The sequence below is a fragment of the Monodon monoceros genome, unplaced genomic scaffold, assembly GCF_005190385.1.
Source record: "Monodon monoceros isolate NGI ecotype Baffin Bay Population unplaced genomic scaffold, NGI_Narwhal_1 Super_Scaffold_1, whole genome shotgun sequence".
Classification (NCBI taxonomy): domain Eukaryota; kingdom Metazoa; phylum Chordata; class Mammalia; order Artiodactyla; family Monodontidae; genus Monodon; species Monodon monoceros.
This window is the reverse complement of record NW_021703765.1, coordinates 46,728,783-46,741,486: the sequence shown is the minus strand read 5'-3', so window position 1 is coordinate 46,741,486 and position 12,704 is coordinate 46,728,783. Positions and strand designations below refer to the sequence as shown.

Below are 12,704 nucleotides of genomic sequence, written 5' to 3'. Positions count from 1 at the left end.
CAGATCTCAGGTAGTGTTGGCATGAGTGCAGGTCTCTTCAGTCATAGAGAAGACAATATCCTAGGGAGTCTGGAATTAGTCCTATTTTGCACCATTCAAGCCAAAATGCTGCTTATCGAGAAGCAAGTAATTGCTAGCTAATGGCTATGGGGAAAAAACCACCACTGCATTTTGATCCAAGCATCTCTCGGCACCTGACAATAATTAAAGCTGAGCAAAGTGTAAACGTAAAGTGGAGAGAGATTCTCGAGGAGGTTAAAGAGCAAACATTAAAAAGGCGAGTTTACCTCATCCGACTGGGAGGGGCTGATTCTGGGCATGGGCGATACTTGCGGCGTTTTCAACTGCGTGCTGTTGCCGTCTGCCACCAGCTCTCGGTGGACCGTTTGGATGTGGTTCTGGAGTTCACTTTCAGACTCAAACTTAACGTTGCAGCTGGAACAGCGCGTCTTCAGCGCCCCGGCCTTGCCCTTACCCTCCATGGCACTCAGGTTCTCATTCTGGCCCAGGCCTGGTCTACTCGTGCCGGGAGGGATGCTGATGCCCGGGCTCCCGCTCTTACTGAGATTCACGCAGCCGGCACACAGACCATATGGCAGGCCGTTGATGTCAAGTTTCACCAGATCTTGCTTGGAACGGAATTCCTTGAGGCAGGACGCGCACTTGTACAGTTTGGGGACATGCTGGCCACGCCCCGTGGTCTGGACCGCAGACCCGTTGCCCGTCTTTTGCATGTGGAACGTGCCGTGGATTTTGAGTTCTAAGGTGGAGGTCACCGTCTGCATGCAGACCACACAGCGAAATCCCGTCAGGGAATTCCTCAGGTCGGGGTGCATTTGGCAATGCTCTAGAAACTCCTCTTCGCTCTGGAGCGGCAGCTTGCAGATGCGGCAGTTTCCGGTATCGAGGCTCTTACTGTGCGTGACTTTGTGTTCGGTCAGAGTCAAGAGGGAGGGGAAGCGCTCCCCACAGATGGGGCACATGTAGTGTTTGACGGGGCCCAGGTGGGTCTGCATGTGTTCCCGGAGGCCGTTTTCCGAGAAGAAGGTTCGAGAGCACACGTTGCACTTGTAGTTGCCTTTGATGAGCTCGGCTTTCTTCTTCACGATGGCGCTCTCCCCGGGCCGGATGTTGTGGTCCCGCAGCTGGTGGTTCTGCAGCAGGGTCTCCATGGTGTAGGCCGCCCCGCAGATGTCACAGCCGTACATGGGCTCCGAGGTGTCCACGTCCTCCTCGCTCCCGTCGTGGCTGTTGTGGGACTCCTGGCTGTTGGTCAGCAGGGTCTGCAGCTCCACCTCCTCTTTCTGCGCCTGCTCCGAGGCCCCGTTGGCGCCGCAGTTAGGCGTCTTGGCGTCAAACACGCAGTGCTTCTCCCGCAGGTGCTTCTCCAGCAGGATGATGGCGTGGAAGGCTTTGCTGCAGAACTTGCAGTTGTACTTCTTGCTGTGGGTGGTGATGTGGCACTGCAGCTCCACCTCGGTGCCGAAGGACTCGCCGCAGAAGATGCACTTGTGCACTTTGCCCTGGTTCTCCAGGTGGTTGTGCTTCACGTGCAGCTGCAGGTCTGTCTCGTTGCGGAAGTCCCAGTTGCAGGACGTGCAGCGGTAGACTTTCTTCTCATTACTGTGCTTCACGGCCAAGTGGAGCTGAATGGAGACCTTCGAGTCGAAAACTTCTTGACAGAGGGTGCAGCGGAAGAAGACGAAGGTGTGCATGTCCAGCAGGTGTTTCTGAAGGTCGTCCACTGACGTGAACTGCTTGTCACAACTCTCGCAGATGTAGTACGTGGAGGTGATCATAAAATGAATGGTGACGTGCTTCAGCAGGGATTCTTGGTTGGGGAACTCCTTGTTGCACTGAGGACAGGTCAGTTTCGGTAGCACGGTGTCGAGATGAGTTTTCAGGTGAGTCTGAAAGCCGTCCAGGGACGTGTACTTAGCACCACACTGATTACAGATATACTCTCCTGCCGGCCGCGCAGGCGCACCTCCGACCGCCTGCATCATCTTAAGAGATGTCTGCTCTATGGCCACAGGAGAGAGGGGGCTCAAGGCCCTGGATTTCTTCCCGTTGTGAATATAATTCAGGGCCAAGGGAATGTTTTTATGATTCTCTTTGATGTGCTTGTTCAGTTTAAGAACGCTGTTGAATATTGGAGAATTCGTACAATAGGAACAAGAATAGACTTCTACGACTGGTTCTTTTGGAGTCCCGAGCACCGGAGACCCAAATCGGGAGCCACTGAGGTCACAGTGGACCTGCCTTATATGCTCTTCGAGGGAAGAGTCAGTGAGGAACCCCATGTAGCAATGGGGACAGAAAAAAGCGTTGCTGTCCTTAGCCGCAGGGTTGGCAAATCCGTGAGAACATCGGATGTGTTCCTGAAGGGTGTTGAGGTCATTGACAACTTCGGAGCAGAAGTTGCACTGGTAGACTATGGCAGGCATGGCAGAAACGATCAGACCTGGGTCCTGAGCTTCGTGCACTTGCTTAAGATGTTCATTGAGGTTATAGAGGGAGGGCAATACCTCCAAGCAATACTGACAAATGTGGGCCTGCTCTGGCTTATCTAAATGCATAGTTTTCAGGTGAATCTGCAGAACCGCCAGACTCGAAAACAACTGCTTGTTGCAGTAAATACAGCTGTAGGTGACTTTTGCCTGTTTACTCGAGGGGACGGTCATGTCCGGGGTTTGCTGAGAGGCCCGCTTCCTCCCTCGACTCTTGGGGATTGGCGGGGCGGCTTCCACCATGGTCGAGCTGTCCACTGAGAGGTTGGAGTCCGGAGTCGTGCTGGACACGGAGGTGTAGCCCACCGTGACCAGGGAAGGGCTGTTGCTGTGGTTGCATGACTCCGGTTGCTGGTGACTATCCATGTGGCTGTACAGTTCCTCGACGGTGTGGAAGCTCTCGGAGCAGATGGTGCAGGAGTTCTTCTTCTCCCCGCCGTGCATCTGCTCCATGTGGTTCATCAGGGAGGTCTCCTCCACAAAGAGCTCGTGGCAGTAGACACACTGGAGGGCCGCCCGGTCCTCGTTCGGGGAGCACTCGGGGTGGCACTCTGCAATGTGCTTCTGGAGGTCTTCCGGGAAGTCAAAGCCTTCCTCGCACTGACTGCACTTCTGAGTGTCCTTCATCTTCCAGTCCTCCATCCTGGAACCGGACTGGGAGCCGTCCTTGTTCCTTTCGTGAACCTGCATGTGTCCGTGTAAGGAACTAGAGGACAGGAACCCACGGCGACAAATGGCACATTTATATGGCTTGTTGGACGTGTGAGTCTTTAAGTGGATCTTGAGGTGATCACTTCTGGAGAACGCGGCATCGCATTCGCTGCAGTGGTACTTCTTGTCCCCAGTGTGGAGTTTGATGTGGCGATCTCGGCTCCGCTTGTGTTTGAACAGCCTACTGCAGTAAGTGCATTTGAAAGGCAGCTTGTCGCTGTGACTCTGCTCATGGTGCTTTAGGTAGCTGAGACGGCTGAACGACTTGTCACAGAATTGGCATGGATAAGGGAGTCCAGGGCCACCTTCTTCCTCTCCAAAATCGCAACCTTCTCCGTGGCTGGGGGAAGTCTGGTCCTTGCTCGAAGGTGAGGAAGCTGGCCAGGAGCAAGTGGGGTCATCTTCCACATCCACTCCATCTGCAACAAAAAGCATCGGAACGTTTCATTTTCCGTGTTGAGAGTTCAAGAGTGAGTTTACTGTACCACTGTGAGTGTACTGTACACAGGGTGGGACCAACAAGAACCTTTCAGGGAGAAAAAAAAAAAGGAGAGAATATTTGAGTGGAACACTTTCAAATCTGAGCCCCAAGCTTTTATTCTGCATTTACTTTTCACTGGATTGTAAAATATAAAAAGATATTAAATAGTTCTGTGCCTAAATTACCCTTTTATTACTTTTTATCATTCTTCTTTAGAAGCAAGGTATGTATTATGCATTGACAATTTTATTAAAATGCAGATTTTAATATATTTAATGTTTCTTTTGTGTTCATTCTAAAATGATTTGCATATTATGTGAGCATCTGAAGGACCAAATGAAAAGAGGAAATATTACAGGAATGATTTAAAATTAATGCAGTCAACCCAGACGTCTAATATTTAATAAAATATTCCCTCTGAATTTTGCTTGTTTTTATATAAAAAGGCAATTCTGAAGACCAGAATCTTTTATGGGGTTCTTATTGATACAGACCTTATTGCACGCAGCAAAACAATATTAAAAAGTAAGCACATGAAAGAAGACAGAAGACACAATAATAATTATGTCTTGTGTCATAAAAGACAACCAGGACTTCTTCAATAACTGTAAGATTCGAATAGCGTAGGCCAGAAAATGGATTATTAGATGTTAGAAGGGTACTGCTAGATATTACATGTAGCTAGGATCAGCCAGGATCAAGAAAAAAATGAGTTTCACAAGGGCCAGATTGTAATAGTGTATTTTGTTTGGAAAGTTCAAGAGGTGGCCCACCATTTCTTCCTTTTGCAAAAGCTTCAGCAGCATGAACTTCCTTAGCCAAACAGGACCTGCACTTTGAGGTGAGCAGAGACAAAGCAACTTGTGAAAAACTGGAAACAGGAAAAGTGATAAATGATTATGCTAAATGCTGAAAGATTTATGGGTAACAAAGAGAAGACAAACAAGCCTGAAAGCCAGATATAATCTTAGCAAGTTATCCATAAAGTAACCCTGCTTTATATTAGGCGGTTTTTTAACCACGTTTGTAGCTAGTGTACACTCTTACTTCTGTCACTTTCATAATATTCAAGTGGAAAATGAGACCTTCTCAAGTAGGTTGTAAAACCTCTTTCTGGCTTTTCAAAACAATCTATCATTCAGGATCGGAAGACATTGTAAAAGCTTTTCACTCTCCAAAGGAGCCAGATTTTTCATAAAGGCAGACAAGTAAAGACCATGGAGTGTGCCTGGTGGAGACAGTGATTCTATTAGAATAGTAGGTTCAATTAGAATATTATTGGGGTATTCTAATAAGATGCAACCAGAATATGATCAAGTACATTTTAAAATTCTTCAAAGCTAAAGTTCACTAGCAAGCTATATTATTAACACAAAAGTAGAAACTGGCAAGCATTATGTAAACAAATTCCACGTCTGCTTTCTTTAAGGTAACAAGATTTTACTAGATTATCAACCTCTTGCTTATCCACAGGAAACAGATGAGGATCATTCCTTTCCTGCATCTAGAAACTGATGACAACACCATCTCACTATCAATGCCAGATGGCAACCATCTAACTCTGAGAAAACAACCAAACACCATTCCTGGATCCCTGCCCACTGCAACAGAGCTTCGCAATACAAGTTGAAAACCACATGATTTTGCATCCTCATTTATATACGTCTATAACCTAACATGTTTCCAGCATAAGAAAGAGTCTGGCAGTTGTGGGTGTGATTTCAATTTAAGGGTGAATACACATAAAGAATATATGCAGATAAACTCATCACCCAACATACAGAGAAACAATTTTGAAAAATTAAAAACAAAAACTTCAATGATGGGCTACCTTTTCCCTTAAAAGACATAAGCTACCTAAGGCTGGTAGCCCTAAAACAAACCAAAGTTTTGAAATATTTCCCCTAATTAAAAAGTTTACTCTCTTCTTAAATTTGCTCAGCATTCTAAGAAGAAAATCGACCACTTTTCACACATTCCTTGTTTAGGCTTACATCCTGTTGTTTCACTTAAAAATAGTTTCAAACACATCATCTCATTTGTACAGTTGGGGAAAACACTGAATCAGAATTTGTCATGCATCTAGACTGAAAGAACAGAACTACTGGGCCTGAAAATTTAGCAAGTGAATTTATTATTAAATTGCAGATTATGCCCAGGCATGATATATCATTATACAAATGCACCAAGAATTATTGAGCAAGAGACCATTATAAACATGACACCATGCTTAAATCAGGTTCTTGTCTGTGGGCCACGCCTGACTATACCTCTTACATATTCTCCTAAGCTTATAAATTTCAAATATAGTCAAGTGAGCTGAGGGTCAGGATCAAGTTTTTACTCAAACCAAGATTCAAGGGAACTGAAAAAAAATCTTCTCTTCACTCTCTCTCCTGTCCCTATTACTCGGTCTTGGGAAAAAGAGGACGTGATAATCAAAGATGATGTGTCTTTGTAAGTGAGATACACGGAAATCACCTACCGGCTTCCTAATTAGGGCTTAGGCTGAGGGATTGAGGGACACTCAGCAGAAGTAAAAAGTTTGAGCGGGGAATGCTACTTTTAGAAAAAAAAGCAAAGGTTTCACGAAAGGCTGATTTCTGTTTTAAAGTCTAAATTGTAAAACGCTCATTTGCTAGTGTTGTAAGTGGGCCTTTTCTCCCTGGGATGCACAAGGAACTCACTGACAAGACTCCCAGGGGTGTTGATCCATGCTCTAAGGGTATCAGAATCTCCCCAGACTTTTGTGGTGTGGCAGTGTTGCCAACATTCTCCGAGGTCTACCCAAGTCTTTGAAAGCTACTCGTCCCCATTACCTTAAGCTTTTTGGCATTCACAACACAAACTACGTTTAAATGGCTACTACAGACTTAAACAATTTCAATTTCTTTTTTTCATCTGGAAGAAAGTGTGGAGGATTCTTTCAACTCCTGTTACTGAGTCAACTTGGACTTTTTTACCCTTTGACACTCACTAAGTGCTACTTCTTACAGAAGTGTGTTTCTGTGTTATGGCACGTTTTCTGCATTTCAATGTGAAGTACTTAACATGTCCATGTTAAATTTTAATTTTTTTGGAATCAGTCACGTCACGCTAGCTGACTCAGCGAGCTATAGCTCTTACAACGGGAAGAAGAAGAAAACAACAACAACAACAAAAACTTTGCTGGAAACCAGCTCCGTGGCCTAAAAGTCTATTTAAAGATGCAAATGTGTGTGCATAGTTAGTGCAGATGTTTTTCTACAGCAACTGTACTTGCTGAGTTTCACCATTTCCATAAAGCACATTAAAACAAGTGTGTGAACACTCGGAGATGAAAGTCTCGAACACTCCTGAGACTTTCAGTGGAAAGGAGAGCCGCCTGACTTTTCTCCAAGCAGACAGGAATGCCCATGATTCAGCAGCCTGAGTAAATAAAAGAGGTCCTTATTTCCTAATTTTGCTGGCTGGCCACACTGCAGCAGCCTCTGTGCTCCTGCCAAAGGGGATGCAGAACTGGAACTACACCCAGCAGCTGAAGGCCTGTCTTTGTTAGCCAGCCAGGCTTTCCCGACCATCTTCTGGCAACAAAACTGCCATATCCTGCAAGGAAGACCTCCATCTCGGGCTTGATGGTTCTCTAGTCTGCCTGAAAGGACGAAACAACAGATTTTGCTGGGTCTACGTCGGAGGATGACAGCTGGAAACTCAGTTAGCGGCAGAGCAACACCTGTTCGGTCATATTTATGGGGGAAGGTGCTCACTAACAGAAAAGTGAAGTCATACTAGAAGGAGGGATTGTGCAGGAAAAAAAAGACACCAGAGCACAAAGTACCTCTGTGACATGAGCCATCGCCCCTCATGTACCAACCTTGGAGGAGAGAGCAAAGATTGGCTATGATTTTACCCTGGCTACTGGGGGATGGACAGACGAACACACCCTGGGAAGGGCTGCTGGGTTGCCAAATGGGGGGCTGATAATGTCTGTCTACAGCCTGTCATTGTGGAAGAAAAATGCTGAGGGTCTGGCCATTCTTTGGCTTTCAAATCCAACTGAAGTAGCCAATAAAAAAATAAGGTCAAAGAAGGGGGAAGAGAAGATGCACAGGAAGGTTTGGGGTGATGCTAAAGCTTTTTATTTTTGCACCATAAAGCATGTCTTAGTCTTAGGGTAAAGTACACGCTTCTGGAGGGCAGGGACCAAGCCTAATTTTAGAATGCTGACTCCAACAATACGGGCAATCCTGAAATTATTAAGGAGAATGTCAAGTAACAAAGTGGATTGACTCACTGTACATGTTAAAGAAGTGATCCGAATCTCTGAAGTTATGGAAACTTCCAATACATTTAATTCTTCGTAGGGCTGGGCCCACGAGAAGCTGGCTTACTGATGTCCTTTTGCTACCTGAGCTCATTCATTGTAAAGGCAGAGAACTCACTAAACCGCCCTTGGGGACTCAGTATCATGTGTGTGCAAGTGCCACACAGCAAGATTTCTTTAACAGGGACAGGATTTACATCACTGGTTACTTTTCAAGTGAGGAAAAGAAGCCCGAATACTGACAGCTCTGGCACCTCTCTTTTCGAAGAGCAATAACTCAGAATGAGAACTAAAAGTCAGGAGTCTGGAGTTTTATTTCTAGCTTCATAACTGACTTAGAGAGTGACCTGGCCAAGTCATTTAATCTGCCCCTACCTAGGTATTTCACCTGCAGTATGAAGATAATAATTCTTGCTACTTACCCTCTGGGGTGTTACAAAGATTAGTGAATATTTCTAGGGCACCTATCATTGCTGAAGGAAAAGCTGCATATGTAAACAAAAAGACTTACATGTGTTGCATGTATTTACGTTTTCACATGTAAGCTTCTTAATGTGTACAGTATAAACATATTTTAACATTTTCTTTTCTTTAATTGAACCACTAGAATATCAGCTTTAGGGACTGGCCCAAACAGTGCCTTAAGCATTCACAGTTGTATATTCAGCCACCAAGAAAATAAAATATAAATTGTTGGTGATATCTAAAAGTTAATGGACCATAAATCCAAGTATTAAATTATTATACATATGATATAATCTTGGGCCTTTACTGACAGATAACCTTGGAACGAGTATTTTGCTATGTAATTCCAAAGCCAAGTGTGGACTTCGGAAATTACCTCTCTTATCCCTCAAAACACTAGCAGTACAATCACTGCATTATTTAACATCAAAATAATTTCATTTAGTAGATGATTTTTTTAAGCGTAGGACCGTAGGTGAAAGCATGGGACCAAAGGAAATTTCCAGGTTATTTCCTCCATTGGCTGAAAATGGTTCTTTCTCTCCACCAGCATGCTCTAGGAGCAGTTCTGAACTTTCATACTAGAGTTCATAGTCCTTTTTCCACTCATTAACTTAAGACACCTTAAGACAGTTAAACTGAGACTCTTGAGGGAAATATACGGGTATGCACAAAGGCTGAGAGAAGTTAGGTGCTATCAAGAGAGAACAATATTTTGAAATGTGTGTTTAACAGACACAGGTAACAAGGATATTTGTCATGTTAACCCGGAGCCATCACAGTAACAACTCTGCATCATCGTATTTAAAAATTGTCTCACCAAATTGCACAATACATTTTAAAGCAATGATCTAAATTGCTGAAGGATATGGTCATTCTAAATAAATCATTATGCATTATTACACAATTGTTTCCTTTCATTCTCAACAGAAGTGTCAACAGTTTTAGAAAGGCTGCAACTTTAATAATATAGCTATCATACTTTTTTAAAAAATCAACAGTCCCACATTAAATTCACTCCTTTGTCATGTAACTTATTTAACTACTTGAAAAGGAATATTCTTTAATGGGTGTTCAAAAGAGAAAAGTGAACTTGAAAATTACTTATAATTCACAGACGCTTTTAAATTCTGTAATATTACACACTGTTCTGGAAGGACCAATTAAATGCATTAACAGTTAGGTTAGGAGGGAAAAGGGTGGTCACTCATTAATGATAGCAGCTGTGGGAGCTGCAGTTGGAGGAACACATTTTTTAACACAGTCAAGATGAATTCCAGATATCAGAGCTCAGAGGTTATTTTTTTTTCCTTTCAATACTCCCTAATAAAAAAGAGGCTCACTTTCCCCAACAATCCTTTAATGCTTTGGATGAGTCAAAGAGATAAGTTGGTATCACCCCTGCGCTGTCCTCCTTAGGTAATCCTGGGCTTTATATCCAAGCTGTCTCTTTCACCAGACACAGTTCTGTTACGTGTGCGGAGAAGTACAAATGTTTCGCTTGCTGTTACTTAAAGTTCATTTGAACAGACGGAGCTCAATGAATTCCATCTTCCGCCGCCAAATTAAACAGAAAACAGTGCATTCTTAAGCAGTTCACACTTAACTCCACCTCTCAAATCAGAGGAAAAAGCTGACGTGAAACCAGTTAAAGAACAGTCATCGTCTCTCTCACGGAAACTGAGACGTGTTTCTGAAGCCAGACAGAAGGAAAAGCGGTTTCCAGTTACGTGGGGGGGTGAGCACAGCTTTGCTGTTTCCATCTTTTGGCTCACTTAAAAATATATATAACTAATGATAAGCACCAACCTCTTGGCGTTCAGTAATTGGCAATCATATGCTACACATCTGTTTACAGTGCTGTGGCTGTGAGCGTTCTACATCATTTAATGTATTTATCTCTCCTTTAATAATGACAGCCATCATCACGGTGAATTTCCCAAGTCTGTTTTCTTTTTATCTCAACTATTTTGAGTTAAAAGGCGTGTTTTCGTTACTTAGAAGTCTTGTATTTATATATGACCTCATACCACAAAGAATTTGAAGTACTTCTTCATTGCTTATTTCATTTATTCATCCATATAACCAACATTTATTAAACACCTACTATGTGTTTAGGTCTGATAACTAGCTTATGAACTCTATAAATTACTATATATATATATATATATATATATATATATATTTTTTTTTTTTTTTTTTTTTTTTTTTTTAAGCCTTGGCCTCTGGGCTTCCCTGGTGGCGCAGTGGTTGAGAGTCCGCCTGCCGATGCAGGGGACACGGGTTCGTGCCGGGTCCGGGAACATCCCACATGCCGCGGAGCGGCTGGGCCCGTGAGCCATGGCCGCTGAGCCTGCGCGTCCGGAGCCTGTGCTCCGCAACGGGAGAGGCCACAACAGTGAGAGGCCCGCGTACCGCCAAAAAAAAAAAAAAAAGTTTTGGCCTCCTTGTCTATAATATCAGAAAAATTCTAGCTTTCCCTATAGTTGATATAATAAGAATCAAACATGACATTGTATGAAAGAGGTTTCTGAACTGCTACAATATAAACATGTACTAAGTTATTACTACTACTCTAAAAGTCAAAGTTACCGTTAGGTTATAACTGATAAATGTGAAAACATTACAGAGGAATAAAAATTAACTATAATTTAGTGGTTGCTTTCTTCATATTGAAATACTAAGAATTTTAGAGGACTTAAAAGGCATTTTTGTTTAAAAATAAGAAATAGGAATTGAGTTCCCTGCCGGTCCAGTGGTTAGGACTCTGTGCTTTCACTGCTGAGGGCCCGGGTTCAATCTCTGGTCAGGGAACTAAAACCCCACCAGCCATGTGGCCAAAAATTAAAAAAAAAAATTAAAAAAATAAACCAAAATACAAAAAAAAATCTGAACGCTAATAGTAGTTATCTTGAAAATCAATGTGCAGGAGCTCATTCTTTAATAGCAGCACACACTGGCAAGCTGTGATTAATTCATTAGTGGAATAAAATCCCCACAATGGGATGGCTTGCATTCAAAATCCTGAAGCCACATCCCATAGTTCTGACTCCAGCCCAATATCTCACTATTTTACCTGTTTAGAAATTTCTCGAGGGCAAATTCTACTTTGCTTCAAAATCCTTTGCTCTAGTGTGAAATATACCTATTAAGCTTTGAAAATATAGCCACACCTTTTGAAATATACTCAGCAAATTTCTCAGTGCTACCATGTTAATCATTAGTAATTTTAAATTAACCTCTTCACTGGGGTAGCATAACATAAAAGGGATTCTTCCTCTAACAAAACTGAGTTTGAAAATGGCTTCATTAGTGAATGATGGACCTCAGAAAAATCATTCCACCATGTTAATGGTTTTTCGAAGAATTGCCCTACACACTAGAATTTTTAAACAAAGAGATCAAATTCTGTATTTCAAAGAGGAGTCTGGTCTATGAGAATGTTTTGTCATGTTGAACTCTACTGAATACTTTCCAACATGTAGGCTTTGGTCCAAGGCTGGCGAACTTTTGGTCACAAGGAATTATAACAGTCCTGAAATGGTGTTCACTCGAGCTGAATTTCACCTGTATTGTATCCACGGCAGCAGTAAAGCTGACATGAATTTTTGGCAGTTTAAAAAGGCCACACCGTATACTTCACTGCAGATAAAGCCACTGGAGAATACAAAAGTGTTGAAAGGCTAAAATTTAATTAATGACCAATTAGCACCCCCTGTGGGTTCATTGTGCAGTAAAGTGATAAATACGGTGTGCTAATATAGAAAAAGCTGTTACAAAGATTAGGGGGGAAACACTACAATTATCCATTTGGTATTATAATACGGTGGACATCAGTGTTCTTGATTTTGATGTTCATGTGTCTAAAATACGATAGGAATTAAGATCTGGGACAAATAATCATTTTTTATTTTAAGGCAGAGACTGTCTCACACAAGTTGTCAGGCTGAAGTAGAAAAGCTAGTGAATGCACCTAGCCAACCACACAGCAGCTGTACCTCAAACTAGTTTGTGTTGCCTACTCCTCAATCAGTGTTTATGCATTCTATGGGGAAGTTATATGCTATGGTGGTATTTAAAAATTGGGAGGATGCTACACTATCTTGAGATTTTATGCATATGTCGAGATCTACAGGACAAATTGCCAATGCGTCCTCACAGGACAGAATTTCTATGGTGTTTCAACAGAATCATTAACTGTCACATCATTAACTTTCATCATTAACTTTTACAT

At 42.8% G+C, this 12,704-nt stretch overlaps 1 protein-coding gene across 4 annotated transcripts in view; it reads right to left on the bottom strand.

Moving 5' to 3' along the window:
- The window catches only part of ZNF521 (zinc finger protein 521), a 327,831-nt gene that overhangs the window by 206,338 nt on the left and 108,789 nt on the right, over nucleotides 1-12,704 (bottom strand). For all 4 annotated transcript variants that reach the window (XM_029231452.1, XM_029231459.1, XM_029231446.1 and 1 more), the window contains one exon: nucleotides 288-3,640. In XM_029231452.1, coding sequence (XP_029087285.1) covers nucleotides 288-3,640 — 3,353 coding nt within the window. The remainder of the gene's footprint in view (nucleotides 1-287; nucleotides 3,641-12,704) is intronic.